The 24,910-nt window shown below is 46.0% G+C and overlaps 1 protein-coding gene across 2 annotated transcripts; it reads left to right on the forward strand.

Annotated features, from left to right (window-relative positions):
- The first annotated feature begins 1,889 nt into the window (after window positions 1–1,889).
- On the forward strand, window positions 1,890–24,910 carry dspa (desmoplakin a). 2 transcript variants are annotated; one of them, XM_029705102.1, is made up of 24 exons: window positions 1,890–1,922; window positions 3,042–3,126; window positions 3,720–3,841; window positions 4,043–4,184; window positions 5,990–6,115; window positions 6,216–6,275; window positions 6,394–6,561; window positions 6,875–6,979; window positions 7,148–7,243; window positions 7,376–7,501; window positions 7,851–8,003; window positions 8,199–8,353; window positions 8,553–8,679; window positions 9,000–9,186; window positions 9,465–9,715; window positions 10,020–10,201; window positions 10,419–10,557; window positions 10,782–10,975; window positions 11,476–11,638; window positions 11,784–11,867; window positions 12,036–12,143; window positions 14,154–14,252; window positions 14,454–16,280; window positions 20,834–24,910. In XM_029705102.1, exons 3-24 carry the CDS (start codon window positions 3,750–3,752, stop codon window positions 24,053–24,055), a joined length of 7,806 nt encoding a protein of 2,601 aa, XP_029560962.1. In that variant the 5' UTR covers window positions 1,890–1,922; window positions 3,042–3,126; window positions 3,720–3,749; the 3' UTR covers window positions 24,056–24,910. The 2 variants fall into 2 exon arrangements, with proteins under 2 accessions (XP_029560962.1, XP_029560963.1); XM_029705103.1 differs by having other exon boundaries at window positions 14,454–14,951.

The raw sequence follows: 24,910 nt of genomic DNA on the forward strand, positions 1-24,910 counted from the left end.
GTAATGGTTATAAACATCTCATTACCTTATATCAATAGCTCTAGGAGGACATTCTTAAACACCTCTGAGAGGTATATATGCACATCACTGGTGCTTGAGGAGAGAAAACCATTAACATTGCAATGTTCTATAAGATATCCTAATAGTGGATTCTGCTGTTCCCTACATATCAAAGATATAGCTCATGATACAAAAACAGGACCACATTCTACGATATGATGTATTATACAAAATACAATTAAACATGTCGGTGCATTGACTGATGTTTCTTCATCTTGAAAGTATTGTAATTTATTGATGAGATGCTGATATGAATGGCTTAAACTTTACTATAGTAATTACTAGAGGGGTGTGGAGATACCAGAGATAGAGATTGGTCAACACACACACACACACTCACACACACACACACTCACCCACCCATGCACACACACACACACACACACAAAATAAGGTTCATGTCTGGCCACTATTTGTAAGTTTAAGATGGAGTGGTCGATAACATTGAGCATGTGATTGTCATAATGTTGACTGTATAATGGCTGCTCATACAGCAGCAATAAATGTTTATTTTTTATTTGGATTTCTCAGCACCCCTACATCACATGGCTATGGATGGTATTGTAACACACTTCAGGTCAACTTCACTTGTTCCAGCATAGAACAATCTATTCACGTGTGTGGAGTTGCTGTCTTTGAGTTAATGTTGACACTATGTTCAGATATAGCCTATTGCTCATTTATTGTCTGCTCAAAGGATCAATGGCCACTATACTATCTCTTTCTCAGACACTCTCTCCCTTTCACTCTCTCCCTCTCTCACTCATGCACACACCTAGGTATTCAAGTCTCCCGTACTGGAGCAGAGCTTAACCTCTGACTCAGACTGGGTGTGTACCTCCTCCATTTCTCTCTTCTCCTTTCCCTTTATTAGCCTGTTGCTCAGACACATGCGTCTTCTGCACACTATGTCTAAATCGAATTGATTAAACTAATAAAACCATTTCTTCCCATATTATCGTATTTTGCTTTCTCATGATAAACTAATAAAACCATTACTTCCCATATTATCGTATTTTGCTTTCTAATGTTGCAAAAATAGAATAATATTGTCCCAACAATTTCACAGTAGCCGTTAAGCCCTTAATATACATTTCTGCAATTAGTTTGAAAAATGAGAGACCATAATAATTAAAGAATGTGTCACGCTCTTCGCAAGATTCTTGAGGTATGGAAGGTTAAGGTCCGTTGTTATAGTTACACGACCTTCCCGAACTCAATAATCGTGTGAAGAGCTTGACAAATTATTTCATTCTTTGCACAGCTCTCCGTCCTATTCCTAGCAGGAGAAAGTTAACTCCACCCAGAAATATAGTCCACTGACGAAAAGTAACAAGGGCGTTTTTTCGTTTGAGACACCGCTAGGTGTGGTCTCCGTCCAAAACAACACTCTTCCGTCTTCTCAGAAGTACAATATCGGCGCAACAGGAGACGTCGTCGACTGTGCGCGCAGGGACGAGCTCCATTGACGTTTAGGACTACATTTCTTTCAATACCATTTACCTTTTTTAACAGAATTTCAAATCATAAACGTGACTGGAAATTAGTATGTACGGCTCTCAAAGTAGACTTCCGACCATGATTCGGAGAAGTAATTCTCGACCAGACCTGACGAGCGGCAGTTTCACCATTCCCAGGAATGACGGCAGCCAGGTCTTCGTCGGTGGAAACGGCTATCAACAGGAATATGGAGATGGATACACCTATTCACAAACTTACTCTAAATCTTCCTTGGGGGGAGGTGGTGGAGGTGGAGGTGGAGGAGCCTACGGAGGGGTTGGTGGAGGGTCATACGGAGGGGATGGTGGAGGGGGAGGTGGAGTGGGCTATGGAGGGGGAGGTGGAGGTGGAGGGGGAGCAAGGTATGTAATGTGTACCTTACATGCATAATTACAGTTAGCCTAAAAAAAAATCACAGTGGCAATTCCATGGTAACAGAATTATGCCGACATTTGCTGATTTTTTTCACTTAAAATGTGTACCAAACAAAAACCATTGAATTCAAAGATGAACTAACCATACAGTTATATGAGTAAGGACTACTTTTAACAATGTTCAACTGAACATTTTACAAAAACACATTTACAGAAAGAACTGTGCAGATACATAGTTTGGTAACAGAATACAACTGAGGGACATTTTACCCTAATTCTCTTACCAAACTTTTATCTGCACAGTTCTTCGTGTAAATGTGTTTTTGTAAAATGTTCAGTGGAAATTGTTGAAAGTAATCCTTGTGCATAGAGTTGTATGGTTTGGTATACTTTGAACTCAGTCTCAGCATAATTCCGTTACCGTGGCAAAAATGTCATTGGACCAATGGGCCTACACGAGAGTTTTAGATTATAAGGTTTTATCTGTATTTTTGTCAAAATGTATAAATACCCCCAATTCATGATGTTAAATTCGAAAGTATACAAGATAAAAAATTACTCACACCATTACTGACACCAATAGGGTTTGGAACTATAAAGCCAATTATCTCAGAATCATATTTTTGCAGATAGAACCTTATAGTGCCAAACTAGTGTAAATATCAATCTGGACTGTTTTAGATAAGTGTTCAATAGACCATTCATTATACATATGTACAATGGAAATGAATGAAACTCTGTTTAGTCAAATATGATGATAAAGATGATAAACTACAGTCACACAATAGTGGTCAATTCCCTTATTCTATAGAGCTTCAATAGCCTGGGTTACATTATCCAGAATACAATCACAGACATTACTCAACACATATTCTGGGTCAGAGCCGATAAGAGCTGAAACGGGTTGGAACTGTTCAACACACACACACACCTTAACTCGATCCTCACCCAGCTATTGCTCAAGAAGTGATGTCATCGAATGATGTCAACTACCTTGTAATATTGTTCATATTAGTATAATGCAGATTACAAAAGTTATTATAATGGATGATGTGTTTTGCAATATAACACACTTTGATGGTGTGTTCCTTGTTTTGTCATGTTTAGTGTGCAGAGCATCCAAAAGAAAGCTTTCTTCCTGAAAGGCCAGTGTCAGGAGTACCTGCAGAGAGTACAGCAGATTCTCCAGGCAGTAAGTACTCTGCATAGGTCAAAGTATAGTTATGGATGAAATCACATTTAAGCATGCTTGACTGCACTTACACAGACACTGACACAAGACCGTGTTTGGTTGTGGAAGAGCAGAATTTAAATAGTTTTAGCTTCAGCATAATGACGTATCTTTCACTTACAAATATGAAGCCATATTTTTTACATTGATGTCTGGGATGTTTCTATGTACACAGAAACAGGCTTATCGGTGTTGATGCAGCATTGGTAGCAGCTGTGGTCTTCAGCTGTACTGATAATATCTCACTCATCTAGAATTACTCAATAGAAAAGAGCTCTTTTTGCCTTGTTTGTCCATGAATGGGCCATTATTACAGGTCTGCTATCTTCATTTGATCACTCAGCCCCAACAAAAATTTCAGTTGATTATAATTAACATAATTATTCACATTTCCTGTTGCTGCAGGGTTATTTTGCTGTTGTGAGAAACTGGTCAAATAAGGTAGTAGATCTTTAATAGCTTACTGTGCAGTCTTTTGGATAGTGTGGGTATGTTGACAGTACTGGGTTGTGTGTGTGTATTGTTGTACTGACCATATGATTGTCCTCCCCCAGCGTGGTCCAGCGGTGGAGGTGGACAAGCTGATGACTATGTCCTCTGAGACTATAGACCAACTGAATGAATGTGCCATAGAGCTGCAGCAAATGAGACAACCCAACGACATCATCATCAGGAGGCAAGGACAGCTGTCTGTGTGAGAGAGAGTTAGAGAGGAAGGGAAACAGTCCATCTGTGTTTGTGTACCTGTGAAAGAAAGAGAGAGTGTGTGTTTGTGTGTATTTGCATATTTGTTTGCTTTTACATTTGTGCTTAAAAACAGATGGGACAAATCTCTTATCTTTCATGCCTGACACTTCCTGTCTCTCCCTCCCTACAGCGTACAGCAGCTCCAGAGCATGCAGAGTGGGATCATCTCCTCCATCAGTGGGACAACCCAGAGACAGAACAGAGGAACCATTGGCTGGGAGGAGAGAGGAAGGACCTACGCTGATGCCATGTCCTGGATCGGCCAACAGAAGGTATTATAAAACCTGCATAATTTATTTAGTGATTTCCCACTCAAGGTGATTGTATAGGGTGTTACAGATGGCTTCATTGCTCTGGAACTCACCGCCTAGACAATATACCATCCTCATCTCCAAGCTCTAAACCGGGTTAGAGCAGTAGGACATTGTGTGTGTGTGTGTGTGTGTGTGTGTGTGTGTGTGTGTGTGTGTGTGTGTGTGTGTGTGTGTGTGTGTGTGTGTGTGTGTGTGTGTGTGTGTGTGTGTGTGTGTGTGTGTGTGTGTGTGTGTGTGTGTGTGTGTGTGTGTGTGTGTGTGTGTGTGTGTGTGTGTGTGTGAAGGATGACCTGCTGAAACACAAAACCACCACAATACCAAAACATGGATGCTCAGAAAGAGAGAGAGACGAGAGCGAGGAAGACAGGAACAGAGACTTAGCAAGAGAGACAGAAACATGGGAAAAGAAGGAGAGGAGTGTAACATCTGACACTCACCATTGACTCATGCCAATATGGGACATGACTGATCACTTACATGCATATGAAAACACACCCTGCACGCCTTGCATCCAACTAATTCACTCCCACACACCACTCCCTGCCTCTCCCTCTCTCCCTATCCCTTCATCTCTCTCACACCTTCTATCATTATCTCACCTAAGATCTTCCTTTGTTACTCATCGTTCAGATTTTTTCACTTCCCTCTGTGTCTCTCTGGCTTTGCCACTGTATGTTGTGTACAGAACTTTCTCTCCTTCTCTATCACGTTGAGTCAATAAAGGTATTGGCAAGAGTGAAACTTTTCCTGACTCTCTCTCTCTAACTCTCTCCTCATTCCCCATCTCTCTCTCTCCCTCCCTCCCTCCTTCCCTCTCCCTCCCTGCCTCTCTAGTGACCCTACTGTATATGACTTGTTACATAGCCTCTCTCCCAACGCATATCTCCCTCCACCCTATCTCCCTCAGGCTGTCCACTACTTAGCGTGGCCAGCCACCCTCCCAGCCCCAGCCACCCTCCCAGCCCCAGCCACCCTCCCAGCCCCAGCCACCCTCCCAGCCCCAGCCACCCTCCCAGCCCCAGCCACCCTCCCAGCCCCAGACACCCTCCCAGCCCCAGACACCCTCCCAGCCCCAGCCACCCTCCCAGCCCCAGCCACCCTCCCAGCCCCAGCCACCCTCCCAGCCCCAGCCACCCTCCCAGCCCCAGCCACCCTCCCAGCCCCAGCCACCCTCCCAGCCCCAGCCACCCTCCCAGCCCCAGCCACCCTCCCAGCCCCAGCCACCCTCCCAGCCCCAGCCACCCTCCCAGCCCCAGCCACCCTCCCAGCCCCAGCCACTTTCTACTGAGCAGAACTCAACCCTTTTTCTTATCAAAGCTGAGTGGATTGGAGTGAACTCTACAGGGGGAATAGTTGGAATAGTTTCCTGCTGATGACAGACACACTGATCAGTTAATGGTTATTTACTGCCATCTAGAGAATAGACTTAGGAAGGACACATTTGTTCAGCCTTCCACACAAACAGATACTTGGTTTCGCTAGCACTTTATCACTGTCCGACAGCTGGTATGGAACTGGTGTTCACCAGAAAATACTCAACAGAATTGCTAACTACATGACACCAAATTATACTTATTTTAATTCATCCTGAACCAGAGAGGTTGTTATTCAGTAATACTAATGTAATCAAGCTATTATTGTGTATAATATTGAGTAAACACGGGCAGAACTTCATACATGTTGGTGCCATGATTTTACTTTGACTCAGTGTTGTTGAGAAAATAGAGTAAGCTGTATCGGCTGTATATCTGTCTGTCTACCAGCGTCTGATCGAGACGTCTCCGTGGGGTGAGGACGCGGCCACCATCGAGCAGCAGATCCTCAGCCAGAACAAGTTCCACAGCTCTATACAGAGGAGCCATGAGGTGGATCACGCCAGGGATGAACTGGTGCGTACTATAGAGTTGACTATAACAAGTGCTCCTTGGTCAGGTAATATAGTCGTGAAAAACCTCTGTTCCTACTAATGGTCTGTGTGTCTTAACTCAGGCCCAAAGGGATGACAAGGGGGGCCTCCATTCCCTGCAGCAAGAATGGGACAGTTTACAGGTATGAGTCCATATTAACAAACTATTTAACAAAAGAAAGTTATTTGATCGTTCCTTTCTTCATAGTTGTATTCACTAGCCGCATTGTGCTCATCTTTGTTCATCTTCTCCTCTGTCAGAAAATGTCATTTTCTCGTACGGGCCAGCTGAGAGAGCTGCAGAACATCATCGACGAGATCTCCAGGGCCATCATGTGGGTCAACGAGAGAGAGGAGGAGGAGCTGGTGTTCGACTGGGGAGACAAGAACATCGACGTCTACATCCCCAAGAAACAGGAGAGCTACTCCGTAAGGCCTTACAATACTGACATGATATGTATCTATTCAGTGCACTCACTACTGTAGTCTTGTGTTATCACACTTCCAAAGTCTTGTTTTCACTCTGCTATTTACGAATGAACATGAAGTAGCAGAATATCAAGGTCTGGTAACCATGAGGCGATAAGCCTCCTAGGCTGCGACCCAAATGGCACCCTATACCCTATTTAGTGCACTACTTTTAGTGCACTGTATAGAGAATTGGGGCCATCTGGGACGCATAACTATACTGTAGTGGTCCTTTTGTAGGTTTACTCACAGACAGTCTATCTTTCTCTCCCAGAAACTGATGAGTGCCCTGGAGGAGAAAGAGAAGGAGCTGAACAAACTGAAGCAGAAAGTGGATGTTCTCCTGAAGAACAATCACCCAGCTTCAGACAAGATAGAGGTGAGAGTCACTGTACCCTTAGCTAGATTTTCAGAATTCCAGTAACTTTTGGAACATTTTGGGAAAGTTACTGGATTTGTATAACAGTATGCAGTGAAGTGGTAACATGAGTTTGTTCTACAATATTCATGAAGTTGCTGCTAACTAATAGTGTTGTTTGTTCCCCAGGCATATATGGACACTCTGCAAACCCAGTGGAGCTGGCTGCTCCAGATCACCAAGTGTATTCATGTCCACCTGAAGGAGAACGCTGCCTACAGCCAGGTGAATACACACGTAGACATACTTGCATAAACACATAAACACTAAAGTGTGCATAGACACATATACACACACACACACACAGCTCACAGTATCTGTATCCCATGTTCTATTAACCTTCCCTTTCTACTGCAGTTCTTCAAGGAGGCCAATGAGACCTACAGCAAGCTGCAAAAGGACCATGAGACTATCCGTAAGAAGTTTACCTGTGATAAAGGAACACCTCTGGAGAACCTCACTGAGCTCCTGAAGAACCTCGAGGTACCTAACACTGAATGACACCTGAGAATGTTTCCATATAGGATCTCTCCCACAACTATCATATTTTCAACAAGTATTTGATATGAGTAGCAAGCATTTTTGCAGATATCCCTTTTTGACCTCCTTGCTACTCATTATTGAGGATAACTCGTTCCCTCACCTGTTTGCATGGCATGATTTAGAAATGGAAATGTGAACAAGATAATACAAATGTCATAGGGTATATAACAACTATATGAGATGGTTCAAGTTATTTAAAATAGTGGTACCATATTCGTCAGGGATAAGTATAGGACACGTCCTGTTTCTGTGACCGTTATATGACCTGTGTGTTTGTGTCCCCATGCAGAGAGAGAAGGAGAAGGTCATGGAGAATAAGAGCCAGGTGAAGCACCTGGTGAATAAGTCCAAGAGCATCGTGAGGCTGAGACCACGAAACCCTGAAGAGAAGAGCAGCACAGCTGTTATAGTACAGGCCCTGTGTGACTTCAAACAGGACCAGGTCAGCACCCACACACACACCAGATACACACACACGTACACACACATTTTAAAGTGTTAACCCATGAACTGACGTCGCTTATACAAATTCTTACAATACTATCACCCCTAACACACACATACAATATTTGTATAGAGAAGATCCGCAACAGTAGTGAGTTTACACTGTTTTGCATGTGTTCTGTGTGTCCTACAGAAAGGGATCTTAAAGGGGGACGAGGGCATCCTGAAGGACAACTCCCAGCGCAGTAAGTGGCACGTGACGGGTCCTGGAGGTCTGGACATGCTGATCCCATCTGTGTGCCTCCTCATCCCCCCGCCCAACCCCCTAAGCATCGGCCTGGCCAACAAGTAAGACCCCCCTCGACAAACACACTGCTTGGCTCTATGACATTATTGCCATTTCAATGGACTAAATAACAGTGCCATAAAAATGACATTAGAGTACATACTAATAATTTCATAAATGCTGGTGTCAGAATATATCAACTGACTTTACACTGTTATGACACAAACAGATTAGTAGCTGATCCTATGTTGTGTATTGCAGGAATGAGCAGTACTATGAGGCTATCATGGGCATCTGGAATCAGCTCTACATCAACATCAAGAGCCTCATCTCCTGGCAGTACTGTGTCAAAGACATCAACCATATCAACTCCCTCACCCTCACCATGGTAAGGCCTTTAGGCCTTAAACAAGACTATGACTTACACTGCATACACTGCAGACAATCTGTCACACCAATCCATAGTGCTACTCTCACAATATGAACAAGGAACAAAGGTTTTAGGTGGCAATACACACAACCATTTGGAGATATTTAACGTTGTGTTTGTGTATTAGACATCTCAAGTGTTGGTCTTATTTAGACATTATTTAACTCTAACATCTCTATCTTTTTCATCCACAACAAGAAGTAAGTAGATGTTTAATGAGCCCTCTTAGCCCACAGTAGTTGTAAATCACTTCCTTCCTCTCCATCACTCTCTCCTAGCTGTCTCAGATGCGTCCTGAGGAGTACCGTAACATCATTAAGAGTCTGGAGACTCACTACCAGGAGTTCCTCCGCAACAGCCACGGCTCCGAGATGTTTGGAGAGGATGAGAAGAAGAAGATGGAGGGCCAGTATTCTGGAGCCCAGAGCCACTACGACACACTGGTCATAGGGCTGCCTACATACAGTGAGTCCAAGGGTGCCTAGTATACCCAGTGGAGCTTCTTAGATGGCTTAACGCCTTCCCTGTCTACACTACAAACTGCATCAGTTCAACTGAATTAGTCAGGAAGGTTAATGGAATGAATTGAATAATAACCAGTGGATACTGTGACCCAATTGCTACAGATGTTTGCCAAGAAATCAATTAGATTATGTTGGATGTCAGTTATAATATGAATATGTATTGCTACTCAATTCGATGCCAGTCCACTAAATTCAAATTGGTTCCATTTCATTTCACAGATCAATCCAAAGTGGTGGTGGTCCAGTCTGAGCCGCCCATCAAAGCTAACACTACCAAGATCACCAATACCTCGTGTACTGAGACCAGCATCTCCACCCAGGGCTCTAACATGAGCCTGAGCCTGCTCAGTGACCTCCAAGCCCTCAGACGCAGGCTGGAGCTGGCTGAATCAGGCCTCAGCCACCACCTCCATGTTTCCCTGGGGGAGAACAGTGTGCAGGAGTGCTCACAGCACCTCCTGAAGCTGGAGGTATGCAACTGCATCTACACCAGAGATACAATAGATGAAATGGGCCTGTGAAAAATGTACATCTTTGCATTTCTTCCTTCGTCTTTGATGTAATAAATGAGATAGCATGACTGGATAGGTGAAAGCAATGTAAGGGAACCTGTGTGGTCAATCCTATCCAATTGTGTTTTTGAATACTGGATTCATTTAAAGTGTTCAAAGATAGCCAATAGATGGCCACAGTGTCTTTCTCACTGAATAATGTCAATCATCTTAAATGCAAAATATTCTACATGATGGACTAACCCTTGTTCCTGAATCTCAGGGCATTCACAATGACCTGGACGGTGTGCGTGATGAGTACCTGAGGCTGAGGGAGAGGGTGGTGAGGCAGCTGGAGGGGACGGCAGCAGACTCAGAGCAGGCCAAGTTCCTCAGGAAAGAGCTGGATCTCCTCAACCAGAAACTGGGAGATCTGCAAGGGCTGTCCTCTGCCTACCTCCAGAGGTACGGCTCTCACAGGAGCTCCTACCTTATAGTCTTCTTCCTATGTTAAGAAGTAGTTGAGAAAACAAACTGTTTAGCAAATGTTTGTTGAGGGTATGTTTCACCTGTGTGAAACGGTTGTAGTTTGTTGTGGTGTTTGTTGTTTCACTGTTGAAAGGTCTTGTTTATTGAGGTGGTTTTGTAACGTGGTCTCTGTGTGTATGTGTTCCCTGGGTAGACTGTCGTATCTGCAGAACTTGCTCCAGAGCCTCATCCAGGCTGAGGATGTCATCAAGGTCCACGAGGCCCGTCTGACTGAGAAGGAGACCACCTCCCTGGATCTCAACGAGTTGGAGCGCTACAAGGCTACACTCAAGGTCAGACACACCATCACCACTGCTGTCAATTCATATCTGTCAATCAATTCTGATTGGGAGCTGTGTAATATTGCCAAATAATATATGTATATACTGCTTTTGCAATTCAATATTCTAATTGTGCATTAGTGTTGTAGAACTGTGAGAGGGAGTATGTTTCAGCAAGATTCGTATCAGTGTCCAATAGTGTGTCTTGAGCATTGCCTGTTGTCTTTCCACTACAGCAAATGAAGTCTGACCTGGAACATAAGAGAGACCTTCTGAAGGCCATGGAGAGTGATCTGGCCAATGCAGTCCACGTGAACAGTCAGATCTCAGCTTCCTTACACAAGTGTGATGTGGACCTGTCCAAGTACACTGAGCTGGTGACCCAGATGTCTGACCGCTGGAGACGCATCCAGACCCAGATCGACAGCAGGTGAGGACCCTTAGTCTCTAAACATCCACTTCTCACATACACTCTCACAAACTCTGCAATACCCATGCCATGATACATATTCAGTTCTGATGTCGCCTCTATGCCCATGTAGTGGATCCTTCTTGCTGGTATTCAGCAACTCTATTGACCATGGGACTAAATGTTCCTCTTCTCCCTCCTTTTCTCCATTAAATCAAATCAAGCTTTATGTATACAGCACATTTCCGACATGGAATGCAATGCAATGTGCTTCACAGGAAAAAACAAATAAAAAACGATGAAAATAAAATATTTTATATTTACTACACAACAAACTTAAGACGATAAAAACAAAAGAATAACAATAAAAACTGAACGACTAAAAAGCACCGCAAGGAAAATAAAATCTTAAAAGGTGTGTTTTAAGATCTCTTTTTAATATGTCCATAGTTTCGGCCCGCTCAGGTTTTCTGTCAGGCTATACCAGAAGCTGGGGGCATAATTACATCCTCTCTCATCAGAGTGTGGGACCTGGAGAAGCAGGAGAAACAGCTGAGACATTTCCAGCAGAGCAGCGGAGTGGTTAACCAGTGGATAGACAACGCTAGACAGCGCCAGGACACCCTGCAGAGTGCCAAGTTTAGCAACATCCAGGCTGTCATGGAGCACCTCAACCAACAGAAGGTAGGCCACTGCACAGCCATCCCCAAAATATATATTGTTATTGTTGTTGTGCAATTCTGTACAGTACAGACACTGACTGGTTGTTTCAGGTATGATTGATAGATTCTAATGCACTCATGACAAGCCCAGTATGTTTGATGGACAGGTGCTGGACAGTGAGATCAAAGGGAAGAAGGAGAAGGTGGAGGATGTACAGAAGGATGCGGACACCTGTGCTGCCTCCATCAAGGTGAATGCCGTTCTTTCACAACCTGTCATTCTCTCGACGCCTTCAATGTGGTTGTCACTGAAAGTATCTTACCCGTTTGAATACATCAGCACCTAAAACCCTTCCATACTATAGCATGTACAATACAAATGCTAAGTGCCTGTGTTCACATGTACTACTTCATTCCAGGACTATGAGCTGCAGCTGGCCTCCTACAGTGCAGGACTGGAGACCCTGTTGAACATCCCTATCAAGAGAACCATGCTCCAGTCCCCTGCCACTGTGGTCAGACAGGAGGTAATGGAGCAGCCTGTCCAACAGGGGGCAGTAGACCGTGTTAAAAATACATCAGGGCTGTATTCATAAAGCGTCTCAGAGTAGGATCAGTTTAGCTTTTTAGAGCATAATGAATACGGTTATATGGACAGGGGGGCAGATCCTAGATGTTTTATCAATACAGGGACTGGTCTTTACTCAGCTAATGTGGGTAAATGGGATCATGACGCCTGAGGTAAAGTGAGGGAAAGAAGTATTTGATCCCCTGCTGATTTTGTACGTTTGCCCACTGACAAAGAAATGATCAGTCTATAATTTTAATGGTATATTTATTTGAACAGTGAGAGACAGAATAACAACAAAAAAATCCAGAAAAACGCATGTCAAAAATGTTATAAAATGATTTGCATTTTAATGAGGGAAAAAAGTATTTGACCCCTCTGCAAAACATGACTTAGTACTTGGTGGCAAAACCCTTGTTGGCAATCACAGAGGTCAGACGTTTCTTGTAGTTGGCCACCAGGTTTGCACACATCTCAGGAAGGATTTTGTCCCAATCCTCTTTGCAGATCTTCTCCAAGTCATTAAGGTTTCGAGGCTGACATTTGACAACTCAAACCTTCAGCTCCCTCCACAGATTTTCTATGGGATTAAGGTCTGGAGACTGGCTAGGCCACTCCAGGACCGTAATGTGCTTCTTCTTGAGCCACTCCTTTGTTGCCTTGGCTGTGTGTTTTGGGTCATTGTCATGCTGGAATACCCATCCACGACCCATTTTCAATGCCCTGGCTGAGGGAAGGAGGTTCTCACCCAAGATTTGACGGTACATGGCCCCGTCCATCATCCCTTTGATGCGGTGAAGTTGTCCTGTCCCCTTAGCAGAAAAACACCCCCAAAGCATAGTGTTTCCACCTCCATGTTTGATGGTGGGGATGGTGTTCTTGGGGTCATAGGCAGCATTCCTCCTCCTCCAAACACGGCGAGTTGAGTTGATGCCAAAGAGCTCCATTTAGGTCTCATCTGACCACAACACTTTCACCCAGCTGTCCTCTGAATCATTCAGATGTTCATTGGCAAACTTCAGACGGGCATGTATATGTGCTTTCTTGAGCAGGGGGACCTTGCGGGCGCTGCAGGATTTCAGTCCTTCACGGCATAGTGTGTTACCAATTGTTTTCTTGGTGACTATGGTCCCAGCTGCCTTGAGATCATTGACAAGATCCTCCCGTGTAGTTTTGGGCTGATTCCTCACCGTTCTCATGATCATTGCAACTCCACGAGGTGAGATCGTGCATGGAGCCCCAGGCCGAGGGATATTGACAGTTCTTTTGTGTTTCTTCCATTTGCGAATAATCGCACCAACTGTGGTCACCTTCTCACCAAGCTGCTTGGCGATGGTCTTGTAGCCCATTCCAGCCTTGTGTAGGTCTACAATCTTGTCCCTGACATCCTTGGAGAGCTCTTTGGTCTTGGCCATGGTGGTGAGTTTGGAATCTGATTGATTGATTGATTGCTTGTGTGGACAGGTGTCTTTTTATACAGGTAACAAACTGAGATTAGGAGCACTCCCTTTAAGTGTGTCATAATCTCAGCTCGTTACCTGTATAAAAGGCACTTGGGAGCCAGAAATATTTCTGATTGAGAGGGGGTCAAATACTTATTTCCCTCATTAAAATGCAAATCAATTTATAACATTTTTGACATGTGTTTTTCTGGATTTTTTTGTTGTTATTCTGTCTGTCACTGTTAAAATAAACTTACCATTAAAATTATAGACTGATCATTTCTTTGTCAGTGGGCAAACGTACAAAATCAGCAGGGGATCAAATACCTTTTTCCCCTCACTGTAACATAAGGCCAGTCATTTCCATTATGTTAATCCAAATGTGGTAATCCTTGTTTTTTGGATTGATTTTCTATTTGGCACTATTAAAACATCCTAAATGTTGGCAAATAAGGTTTACAATTAACTCTGTTGTAGTGGCTGTTTTTTATGGCTGCTTGTTTATTTATAAACTCTAACTCCACTAGGGTGCTGACCTCCAGTCTCGCTACATTGAGCTCCTGACCCGCTCCAGTGACTATTACAAGTTCCTGGGGGAGATGCTCAAGAACATGGAGGAACTGAAGGTAAGGGCATGAAGGCACAATCATAAAAATAATGGGTTTGCGATATGTAGCACATGTGTTCCCTCCTAATAAGACTGTAGATTATCAATTTCTAGTGATATGACTTTCCCTGGTTACGATTGGGTTAGGGTAATCTGATCCTAGATCTGTTTTTATGGTCAACTACCATCTCATTGCGACACTCCTATTTTCCCTCCTCAGATTAGGAACACCAAGATTGAGATGCTGGAGGAGGAGCTTCGTCGTCTAAAGGAGGACATCGGGGACCACAGCCAGAAGAACCGTTCCTTAGAGGACGCCCTGTCCCGATACAAGCTGGAGCTCTCACAGTCTAAAGAACAACTCATCTCCATGGAGGAGGTGAAGAGGACCACAGCTGTGCAGGTCAGCGTGGCCAGGGAGAGCCTGGACAACACCAGCAGCCAGCTCACTGAGCTCAACGACAAGTTGACCCGTCTCACCTACCAGCTGGACGAGGAGAAGAGGAAGAAGAGGCTGGCCGAGGAGCGCTATACAAGCCAGCAGGAAGAGTACGAGGCGGCCGTGCGCCGGCGCCAGAAGGAGCTGGACGAGCTCAACTGGTCCAAGATCGACTTGGAGAAGGCAGTGAAGGACAAGGAGCGCGAGCTGGAGAGGCTGAGGATGCAGCTGGAAGAGGAGGCCACGAGGAGGCGTGGGGCGGAGCAGGAAATCTCTAAGGTAAGAACCCAGTGCAACCAGGAGATGAGTAACCTTAAGCAAACCTATGAGTCGGAGATCCACGTCACCAAGACCACCATCCTCAAGGCTTCTCAGCAGAAACAGGAGGACACGGCCGAGCTCAAACTGCAGTGTGAGGGACTAGAATCGGATAAAAGGGATCTTGAAGAGGAGTTGAGGAGGTTGAGACTGTCTGTGACTCAGACTGAGGTGATGAGGAGGAAGGCAGAAGATGATGCCCATCAGCAGAGGTCTACAGGGACAGAGGAGTCGAGGAGGAGGAGAGAGCTGGAGATACAGCTCCAGACTGTGGTCACCCAGAGAGGAGAGGAGGAGCTGAGGCAGAAGGAGGCGCTGGCCGAGGCCACCAGGAGCAGCCAGGAGAAGAGCAAGCAGATCAGACTTCTGACACACAACGTGGAGGAGGAGGGCAAGAAGAGAAGTGCCCTGGAGATTGAGGTCACCAAGCTCAGGCAGGCCTACACTGAGCTGCAGACCAGTAATGCCACCTCTCGGGATGTCATCAACAAGCTCAAGATCTCAGAGCAGGAGATCCACCTGGTCCGAGTGGATCTGGAAAAGCAGACCAACGAGAGGACCAAGGCTGAGACAACTGCCACCAGGCTGCAGAGCCGCATCCGGGACCTGCAGGCTATGGTGGACGGTCTGGAAGCGGAGATGGAGAAGCAGAAGAGAACCACCCAGGATGAGTTCACCCGCAGGAAGAGGATTGAGTCTGAGCTGGAGAAGATGACCCAGAGCTGCAGAGAACACACCACCACCCTCAACACCCTCAGGGCCAAGCAGGAAGAGGTGTCCACCTCAGGGAGGAAGTACGAACAGGAGCTCAGGGCTCTCCAGGAGGCTCTGGACAAGAGCCTGCGGGAGCACAAGGCCACCACGGAGCACCTGGCTCAGGCATCTGCAGAGTTAAAGGCTCTCCAACAACAGCTTTTCCAAGAGCAGGGGAAGGTCCGTGAAGTCAATCTCCGCAACGAGAGCCTCTACAAAACCATAGAGGAGAAGAGCCGGCTGCTCAATGATGCCACCACAGAGATCGAGAAACTTCAGAGTCTTACTCAGAATCTGACCAAGGAGAGGCTGAGGCTGGAGGAGGAACTGAGAGGAGTGAAGCAGGAGAAAGATCAACTAAAACTTAACAGAGATAGTGTGGATGGAGAGAGCCAAGCCCAGATCTCATCCCTGCATGTCCAGCTCCAGAGCAGCAGCAAGATGACACTGGAACTCCAAGCCCTCATCAAGGACCTGACCAAGGAGAGGGAAAAGCTAAAGTCGGATTTGGACAAAGTCCAAAAGCAATCCATAGAGGTATTTTGATTGATCTGAGGGGCCAATTCCAAATAATTCAAACAAATCTGCATGAATGAATGAGTGGCACTGGAAGTTCAAACAATTTACAATGGGGTCCAAAAGTATTGGATCCCTTAATAAAGATGAAGAAAAAAAATAGAAGAAAAAAAATCATACAAATACTGAGCTATAGTGTATGGTCCAAAAAATAGATACACTACCTTTCAAAAGTTACACTACTTTTACACTACCTTTCAAAAGGGGTCACCTAGAAATGTCCTTGTTTTCAATGAAAACATATATGAAATGAGTTGCAAAATGAATAGGAAATATAGTCAAGACGTTGACAAGGTAAAAAATATTAATTTTTTATTGAAATAGTGTTCTTCAAACTTTGCTTTCGTCAAATAATTTGCAGCAATTACAGCCTTGCAGACCTTTGGCATTCTAGTTGTCAATTTGTTGAGGTGATCTGAAGAGATTTCACCCCATGCTTCCTGAAGCACCTCCTATCAGGAATCAAGGTAAGACCCAGGTGCAAACACATAGAATTGACAATGGTTTAATAGTCCAACAGGGGCAGGCAATAGACGGGTCAAGGCAGGCAGGTGTCAGTAAACCAGAGGTGGGGCAACAGTACCGGACGGCAGACAGGGTCAGGGTAGTCAGAGTTCAACAATCCAGAGGTGGGGCAAAGTTACAGGTCGGCATTCAGAGTCAGGCAGAGTTGTCAGGCAGGCGGGCTCAGTGTCACGACAGGCAAGGGTCAAAACCAGGAGGGCGAGGAAAAGGAGAGGCTGGGAAAAGCAGGAGCTGGCAATGGACAAACAGTGAACACAGGTATAAATACACAGGGGATAATGGGGAAGATGGGTGACACCTGGAGGGGGGTGGAGACAATCACAAGAACAGGTGAAACAGGTCAGGGTGTGACAGTACACCCCCCTCTAGGGGCAACACCTGGCATCCTACCTGGGCGCATACCTGGTTGACCAGGGTGTCGGCGTTGAAAATCCACAATGAGGCCTGGGTCCAGGATGTCCCTGGTGGGGGACCAGCACCTCTCCTCCGGGCCATAACCATCCCAGTCAACCAGGTACTGAAACTCCCTGCCCAGAGGTCAAACCTTCAGGGCTGTGAGACATAGGTTTGACTCTGGACACATGAAAGGTGGGACGTATACGAAGGGTACGGGGAAACAGAAGATGAACAGCAGAGGGGCTAATAATCTTGGAAATGGGAAATGGGCAGATAAACCGAGGGGAGAGTTTGCGGGATTCCACCCGGAGGGGCAGATCCCGGGTGGATAGCCATACCATCTGCCAGAGACCATACCGGCGACCCGGGGTCCGATGGCGATCCGCTTGTCATCGATACCTGAAGGTGGTCTTGAGGACGGCTGACGTGGCAGAGCAGGGAAGGGTGTTGCGGGCGTACTCGACCCACACCAGCTGCTGGCTCCAGGAGGTGGGGTTGGTGGAGACCAGGCAGCGCAGAGTAGTCTCAAGATCCTGGTTGGCTCGCTCCGACTGGCCATTGGACTGGGGGTGGAACCCAGAGGACAGGCTGGCCGATGACCCAATGAGGGCGCAGAACACCTTCAGAACCGGGACGAGAACTGAGGCCCCCGGTTGGAGACCGTGTCCATGGGCAGTCCATGGATCCGGAAGACGTGCTGCACCATGAGCTGGGCCATCTCCTTGGCCAAAGGTAGTTTGGGGAGAGGAATGAAGTAAGCGTCCTTGAAAAACCGGTCAACCACAGTCAGGATTGCAGTGTTGCCCTCAGATGGGGGGAGACCCGTGACGAAATCCAGGGATATGTGGGACCAGGGTCGGTGAGGGACAGGCAGTGGCTTCAGAAGACCAGCCGGAGCTTGCCGAGCAGTCTTATTCTGAGCACAGGCAGAGACAAACACGCCGACATCTGGATGGGAGCCCGGGTGGCAGGCAAACCTGGAGCAATGGGCCCACTGCAGGACCGCAGTGTCGACAGCATCAGGCACAAACATCCAATTATCAGAGCCCCCCCCCCAGGGTTCGGCTGGGACCGTTTCGCATCCCGGACCTGTTTCCCTATACCCCAGTTGAGTGCCGTCACCAGGCACGAGGTGGAAAGGATGGTCTCGGCCTCTGAGGAGGTACCGTGGGGCTATAGCGGCGTGACAGTGCATCCGGCTTGACATTCTTGGATCCCGGCTGGTACGAGAAGGAGTAGTTGAACTGTGTGAACAGCAGGGCCCATCTGGCTTGCCTGGAGTTGAGGCGCTTGGCGGTGGGTGCGGAGATAAAATATATTTTGTTTAACAAGAAGTAATAAAAAAATTCTCAAAAGATAGGGGTAAAAATTATTGGATCACGTGTTTTCAATAATCCAGCCTCCTACCCTTGCGAGGATAGCCCCATTGAGCCTTGGAGAACACATTGGGATGGATCTTAGACCATTCCTCCATACAGAACACTTCCAGATCCTTGATATACTTGTTGATTTTGTGGTCAATTAACAATTTGTTTCTGGATTTTGATGTGTGCTTAGGGTTATTGTCTTGCTGGAAGATTCACTTATGGTCTAGTTTCAGCCTCCTTGCAGAGGCAACCAGGTTTTTTGCTAAAATGCCGTTGACCTTAACAAGTGCTATTTTCATGTTATCTGACCAAAGCACCACCTGGAGTTTGCTAAACGCCATTTGCACTTGGATTTGAACCGGCGCAATGGTCATATGACACGAATAGAGATATTTGGCCATGTACACCAGCGGTGCGTTTGGCCTTTGAAAGAACAATGCATATGCTGAAAATATCTCATCCCTAATGTAAAGAAATGGTTAATTGAACACAAAATCGAAATTTTGCAGTGGACATCTGTATGGAGGAATGGTCTAAGATCCCTCCCAATGTGTTCTTCAATCTCATAAAATATTTTAGAAAAGACAAGGGGAGGGTACTTGTAAATAAAAATAAAAATCTCTTTCTCTCTTAAATATAGCATTTCCCCAAAAAATATTGCGTACACTATGGCTCAGTATTGGTATTATTTGTTTTATAGTCTTTTTTGCTCATCTTTATCAAGGGATCGGCTAATTTTGGTCCCCACTGACTGTGATGATTCAATGTTTTCTTTGATTCTGATCCACTAAGGTTAACACTTTATTTTAAGGGTGCGTAATAAACCATTTATAAGGCATTTGTAAACCATGTATAAGACATTTACAAACACTATGCTCACAATTTATTAATCATTATTCCCATAGTAAGCTAGACATTCACACATTTATATACACAAGACTTGCACAAAACATTAGGAACACCTGCTCTTTCCATGACATAGATTGACCGGGTGAATTCAGGTGAAAGCTATGGTCCCTAATTGGTGTCACTTGTTAAATCCACTTCAATCAGTGTAGCTCAAGGGGAGGAGACAGGTTAATGAAGGATATTTAAGCCTTGAGACAATTGAGACATGGATTGTATATGCGTGCCATTCAGTGCCCTTGAACGGGGTATGGTACTAGGTGCCAGGCGTACCGGTTTGAGTGTGTCAAGTACTGCAACGCTGCTGGGTTTTTCACTCTCAACAGTTTCCCGTGTGCATCAAGAATGCTCCACCGCCCAGAGGACATCTAGCCAACTTGACACAACTGTGGGAAGCATTGGAGTCAACATGGGCCAGCATCCCTGTGGAACGCTTTCGACACCTTGTAGTCCATGCCCCGACTAATTGAGGCTGTTTTTAGAGCAAAAGGGGGTGCAACTCAATATTAGGAATGTGTTGTACACTCAGTATATTTCCTTAGATATCCTGTGTTGTGTGCTTATTCTTTTACCAGGGACTGCTGGATTGACTGCCAATGGCATGCCCATCTTTTTTTTTGAAATTACACTGGTCACTCAAAACATATATAAAGTATTTATAAAGCAGAAATAGTGCTCACTTTAAATTAGGTGCTGCAAAAATACTTTACCAATGATTTGTAAATGGTTTAAAAATGTGGAAGTAATGATTAATAAATGGTGAACGCACACATTATATAAATGCCTTGGTTTATAACAGATTCTTAAAATATAGTGTTACCATGTTTGGTAATTTCTCCAAATTTTGATTGAGAAAATGGGTTTTCTTTTGTTCACTTAAATACCAATTGTATTGTCATTAACAATTAGTTAATATTACTCAACTATTCATTATGAATAAGTCCTAAATCAACTGGCTAAATTATATAATAATTTCATCAATCATTTAATAGTTTTCTCAGAGGACCAATGTTCACCACCTGACTGCTTCCATGGTTTACACTGCACTCACTCACCGATATCTACAGTATATCACATCAATACGTTCTCTGGTTGCTGGAAATGTGCATTATCTGGGTCCCTTCTTAAATGTTTTTTTTCCTCAATATTTTTACCAGAAGTTGAGAGGGCAAACCGCATGACCACAGTGTTACCTACTTTTCAAAATTACTTGTATGAAAGAAATGTGTAACAAATGATTTATACAGTCTTTATCCATACAGGTTTTTTTAACATGGGAGTGTGTTGACCAATATGTCTTGTTCTCTCTTTCCCGTCCAGACCTCCATGATTGTGCAGAAGTCTCAGACCCACTACACTGAAATCCTGTCTGATAGGGACACCCTTCTGGTCAAGTTGAAGCAGCTGGAACAGGACAAGGCCCAACAGGGTCACTATAAAGAGGAACTGAATCGCATCAAGGTCTCCCTGGAGACTGAGCTGCGCAACAAACAGCGTCTCCAGGAAGAACGAGACAAGATGCAAAAGGACTTCACCTACTGGAAGAGCCAGTACGAACTGAAGGAGAGCCAGATGAGGCAGAGCGACTCGGACAAGGACAAGATGGAGAGGGAGAGACTCTCCCTGAAGAGCGAGTTGGAGCGTATGATAGTGGAGCTGAGGACCGTGGAAGAGAGGTATAAGGGCAGGCTGCAGAGCTCAGAGAGGGAGGTGTCAGACCTGGCCCTGAAAAGAGACGCCCTGGAGAGGGAGTTGAGGAGGCGTCAGCAGAGACCTGACTCCATGAGCATCCAGACCCAGACAGACGAGAAGGTGGTCACCGTGGACCCGTCTAAACTGGTGTTCGATGGGGTTCGCCGTAAGGTCACCGCCCACCAGTTGTGTGACTGTGGCATTATCAGCAAGGCCACCCTGGAGCAGCTGCTGAAGGGAAAGAGGACCGTGGAGGATGTGGCCGTCGACATCCAGCTTAGCCTCAAGGGAACAGGCGTCATTGCAGGCATGGTCAGAGGCCCCCAGGGAAGGATGTCCATCACTGAAGCCAAGACCAAGAACCTTCTGAGCAAAGAGAGTGCCCTAATGCTACTAGAGGCCCAAGCTGCCACTGGCCACATCATAGACCCCAAGTTTAACGAGAAGATGTCTGTTGATGCTGCCTCCTCCAGAGGAGTGGTGGACACAGACGATAGAGACGCCCTCATGACAGCTGAAGCAGCCAGTGCAGGCTTCAAAGATCCATACACCGGCAAGCTGCTGTCCATTGGACAGGCTCTGAAGCTGAAACGTCTGGACAAGGAGACAGCCCTCCGGTTGCTACAGGCCCAGGAGTCTGTTGGAGGAATCCTGGACCCAGTTCTGAGTGTGTTCCTGCCCAAAGACCTTGCCCTTGACCGCAATCTAATTGATGAAGACCTCTACAGGGCTCTGAACAAGAAACCAGCCTGCTATCTGGACCCAGTCACTGAGAAGAAGATCAGCTACAGTGACCTAATGTTGAAGTGTAGGATTGAGCCCGCCTCTGGCATGCTGCTCCTCTCAGCCCCGGAAAAGCCCATGACCGTGCAGGGCCTCAGGGGAGAGGTGTCCGTCACAGAGCTGATCAACTCAAACTTGCTGACTGAGACAGATGTACAGAAGCTGAACCAGGGCAAGCTCAGCAGCAAGGACATCGAGGACAAGCTCAAGAACTACCTCCATGGTTCTAACTGCATCGCAGGGATCTATGATGAAGCCAACAACAGGACAATGACCATCTACCAGGCCATGAAGGATGGTCTGCTCAGACAAGGAACCACCCTGGAGCTTCTGGAAGCCCAGGCTGCCTCCGGCTTCATGATCGACCCTGTCAACAATGTCTGCCTGACTGTGGATGAGGCCTGGAAGAGAGGCCTTGTGGGCAAAGAGTTCAAGGACAAGCTATTGTCTGCAGAGAGGGCCGTCACTGGATACAAAGACCCACACACTGGCAAGACCATCTCCCTCTTCCAAGCCATCGAGAAGGATCTGATTGAGAAGGGCCATGGGATCAGGCTGCTTGAGGCTCAGATAGCCAGCGGTGGCATCATCGACCCAAAGGAGAGCCACCGTATCGATGTAGACATCGCCTACAAGAGGGGCTACTTCGACGAGGAGATGAATGAGATCCTGACCTATGAAGGAGATGACACCAAGGGCTTCTTTGACCCCAACACCCAAGAGAACCTAACCTACCTGCAGCTGAAGGAGAGATGCATCACAGACCCCAAGACTGGCCTGGTCCTCCTACCGCTGAGAGACAAGACCAAGCCCCAGCAGATGGTTCAGCAGAGCAGCCAGAATACCATCCTCCGTAAGAGGAGGGTAGTGATCGTGGACCCTGACACTGGAATAGAGATGACCGTGAGGGAAGCCTACCATAAGGAGCTCATTGACTATGACACCTTCCTAAGTCTTTCAGAGCAGGAGTGTGAATGGGAGGAGATCACCATCACAGCTTCTGATGGTTCAGCCCGTCTGGTGGTGGTGGACAGGAAGACAGGCACCCAGTATGACATCCAGGACTCCCTGGACCGTGGCATCATTGACCAGACCTCTCTGGAGCAGTACCGATCAGGAACCCTGACTCTCCCTCAGTTCGCTGACCTCATCACCAGCAATAGCAACCTCAGCGAGTTGACAATGACCGCCAGAAACATGGAGGACGTGGCCACCTGCAGCAGCCCCCCCCAGGCCCGCCCCTCTTCCCCCACCGTCCGCAAGCGCTTCAATAACATCTCCATCATCTTCTCCCCGCCAGAGGAGTTGGACGAAGGGAGCCCTGTTGCGGCCATCTTTGACACTGAGACTATGGAAAAGATCACCATTCCGGAGGCTCTACGGAGAGGCTTAGTGGACGCCATTACAGCTCAGAGGTTGCTGGAGGCCCAGGCGTGTACTGGAGGCATCATCAACCCCACCAATGGTCAGAGGCTCAACCTGCAAGATGCTGTGCACCAAAGCATCATTGACAACGACATGGCCACCAAGCTGAAGCCAGCCCAGAAGGCCTTCATGGGCTTCGAGGACATGAAGACCAAGAGGAAGATGTCTGCGGCCGAGGCCATGAAGGAGAAATGGCTGCCTTATGAGGCCGGACAGAGATTCCTGGAGTTCCAATACCTGACAGGAGGTCTGCTGGAGCCCGGTACGGGCCAGAAGACCTCTATCGAGGAGGCCATCCGACGAGGCTGGCTGGACGGTCGTGGAGCCCAGAAGCTCCAGGACACGCGGAGCTACACCAAGAACCTGACCTGCCCCAAAACCAAGCTGAAGATCTCCTACAAGGAGGCCATGGACAGCTGCATGGTGGAGGAAGGCAAAGGCATGAAGATGCTCCAGGCCTCCTCCATATCCTCCAAGGGCATTAGTAGCCCCTACAACGTGTCCAACCCAGGCTCCCGTTCAGGCTCCAGGTCTGGCTCTCGTACAGGGTCTAGGAGCGGCTCTCGCAGAGGCAGTGTGGATTACTCCTCCAGTTTCAGCTCCTTCACAACTTCTTCCTCCACCACCTTTAGCGCCAACTGACAGTTCTATTATTAAAACACACTTACAGAGAAAAGAGGGTGTGGAGTAGATTGGAGTAGACTGTGTCTATGTGATGTGGCACATTTGTTATGGTTATGGAAGATGGAAAGTGGGACAGGTGGGGTTGGCATTTGTGATTTGGTATTTTTTTCATTAATTGTGTTTAGTTGGTGTTTTGTGCTGTCAACGAAATCTGGTTGGGGGCATAAAGGCTGGGTATATTGAGAAATATGTTAGAATGTTTTGTTAGGATTCATTCTGGATCTATGTCAATGTTTAGATTTGTTTAAACTTGGGTGAAAAGGAATTTAGTGTTGAAATATATAACCTTTGACCAACAACAAAAAAACTGCTTTTAAATTGTACTTAGCTTTGTTTTTATGTAGACACATGGTTGTTGTTTAATTTGAATGGGAGGGAATCAATTACTGTTTCAAAGATCCTTCGCTCAGCATCTGCAACAGGGGTAGGCAACTAGATTAAGCCACGGGACCATTTTTGTTGGAGCGAATGGCCTTGCCTTGGAAAATAATAAGAATCATTTGTACACTGCAAATTGACCACAGCTATGCCTAAAAATAGATTATATTTGAAAATAACATTGATACACAATCACTTTTTAAAAACATTATTTGTGGGAATACTTGTGAAAATATTTCCTAATTAAACACATTTTTAGCTGAATGGCTGGTGATTTTAGTCTTTTTCACCAAAAACTAACCCCCCCACTACTTGACAATGGCATATACTTTACAACACAATGTGCTGAATTGTAAAACAAGTAATAAACCATTATGAATTAAATGTTGTATTCCAAAGGATTGAAAAATAAAATATTATAATTCCCAACAGTCA

This window comes from Salmo trutta, chromosome 21, assembly GCF_901001165.1.
Source record: "Salmo trutta chromosome 21, fSalTru1.1, whole genome shotgun sequence".
Lineage (NCBI taxonomy): Eukaryota > Metazoa > Chordata > Actinopteri > Salmoniformes > Salmonidae > Salmo > Salmo trutta.

Bases quoted from the DNA above. Each gene is read 5' to 3' on its own strand.
- dspa (XM_029705102.1), top strand. From the start codon at position 3,750: ATGACTATGTCCTCTGAGACTATAGACCAACTGAATGAATGTGCCATA. The intron at 8,004-8,198 runs GTCAGCACCCAC...TGTGTCCTACAG, and splicing joins GTGACTTCAAACAGGACCAG to AAAGGGATCTTAAAGGGGGA. The intron at 14,253-14,453 runs GTAAGGGCATGA...TTCCCTCCTCAG, and splicing joins AGAACATGGAGGAACTGAAG to ATTAGGAACACCAAGATTGA.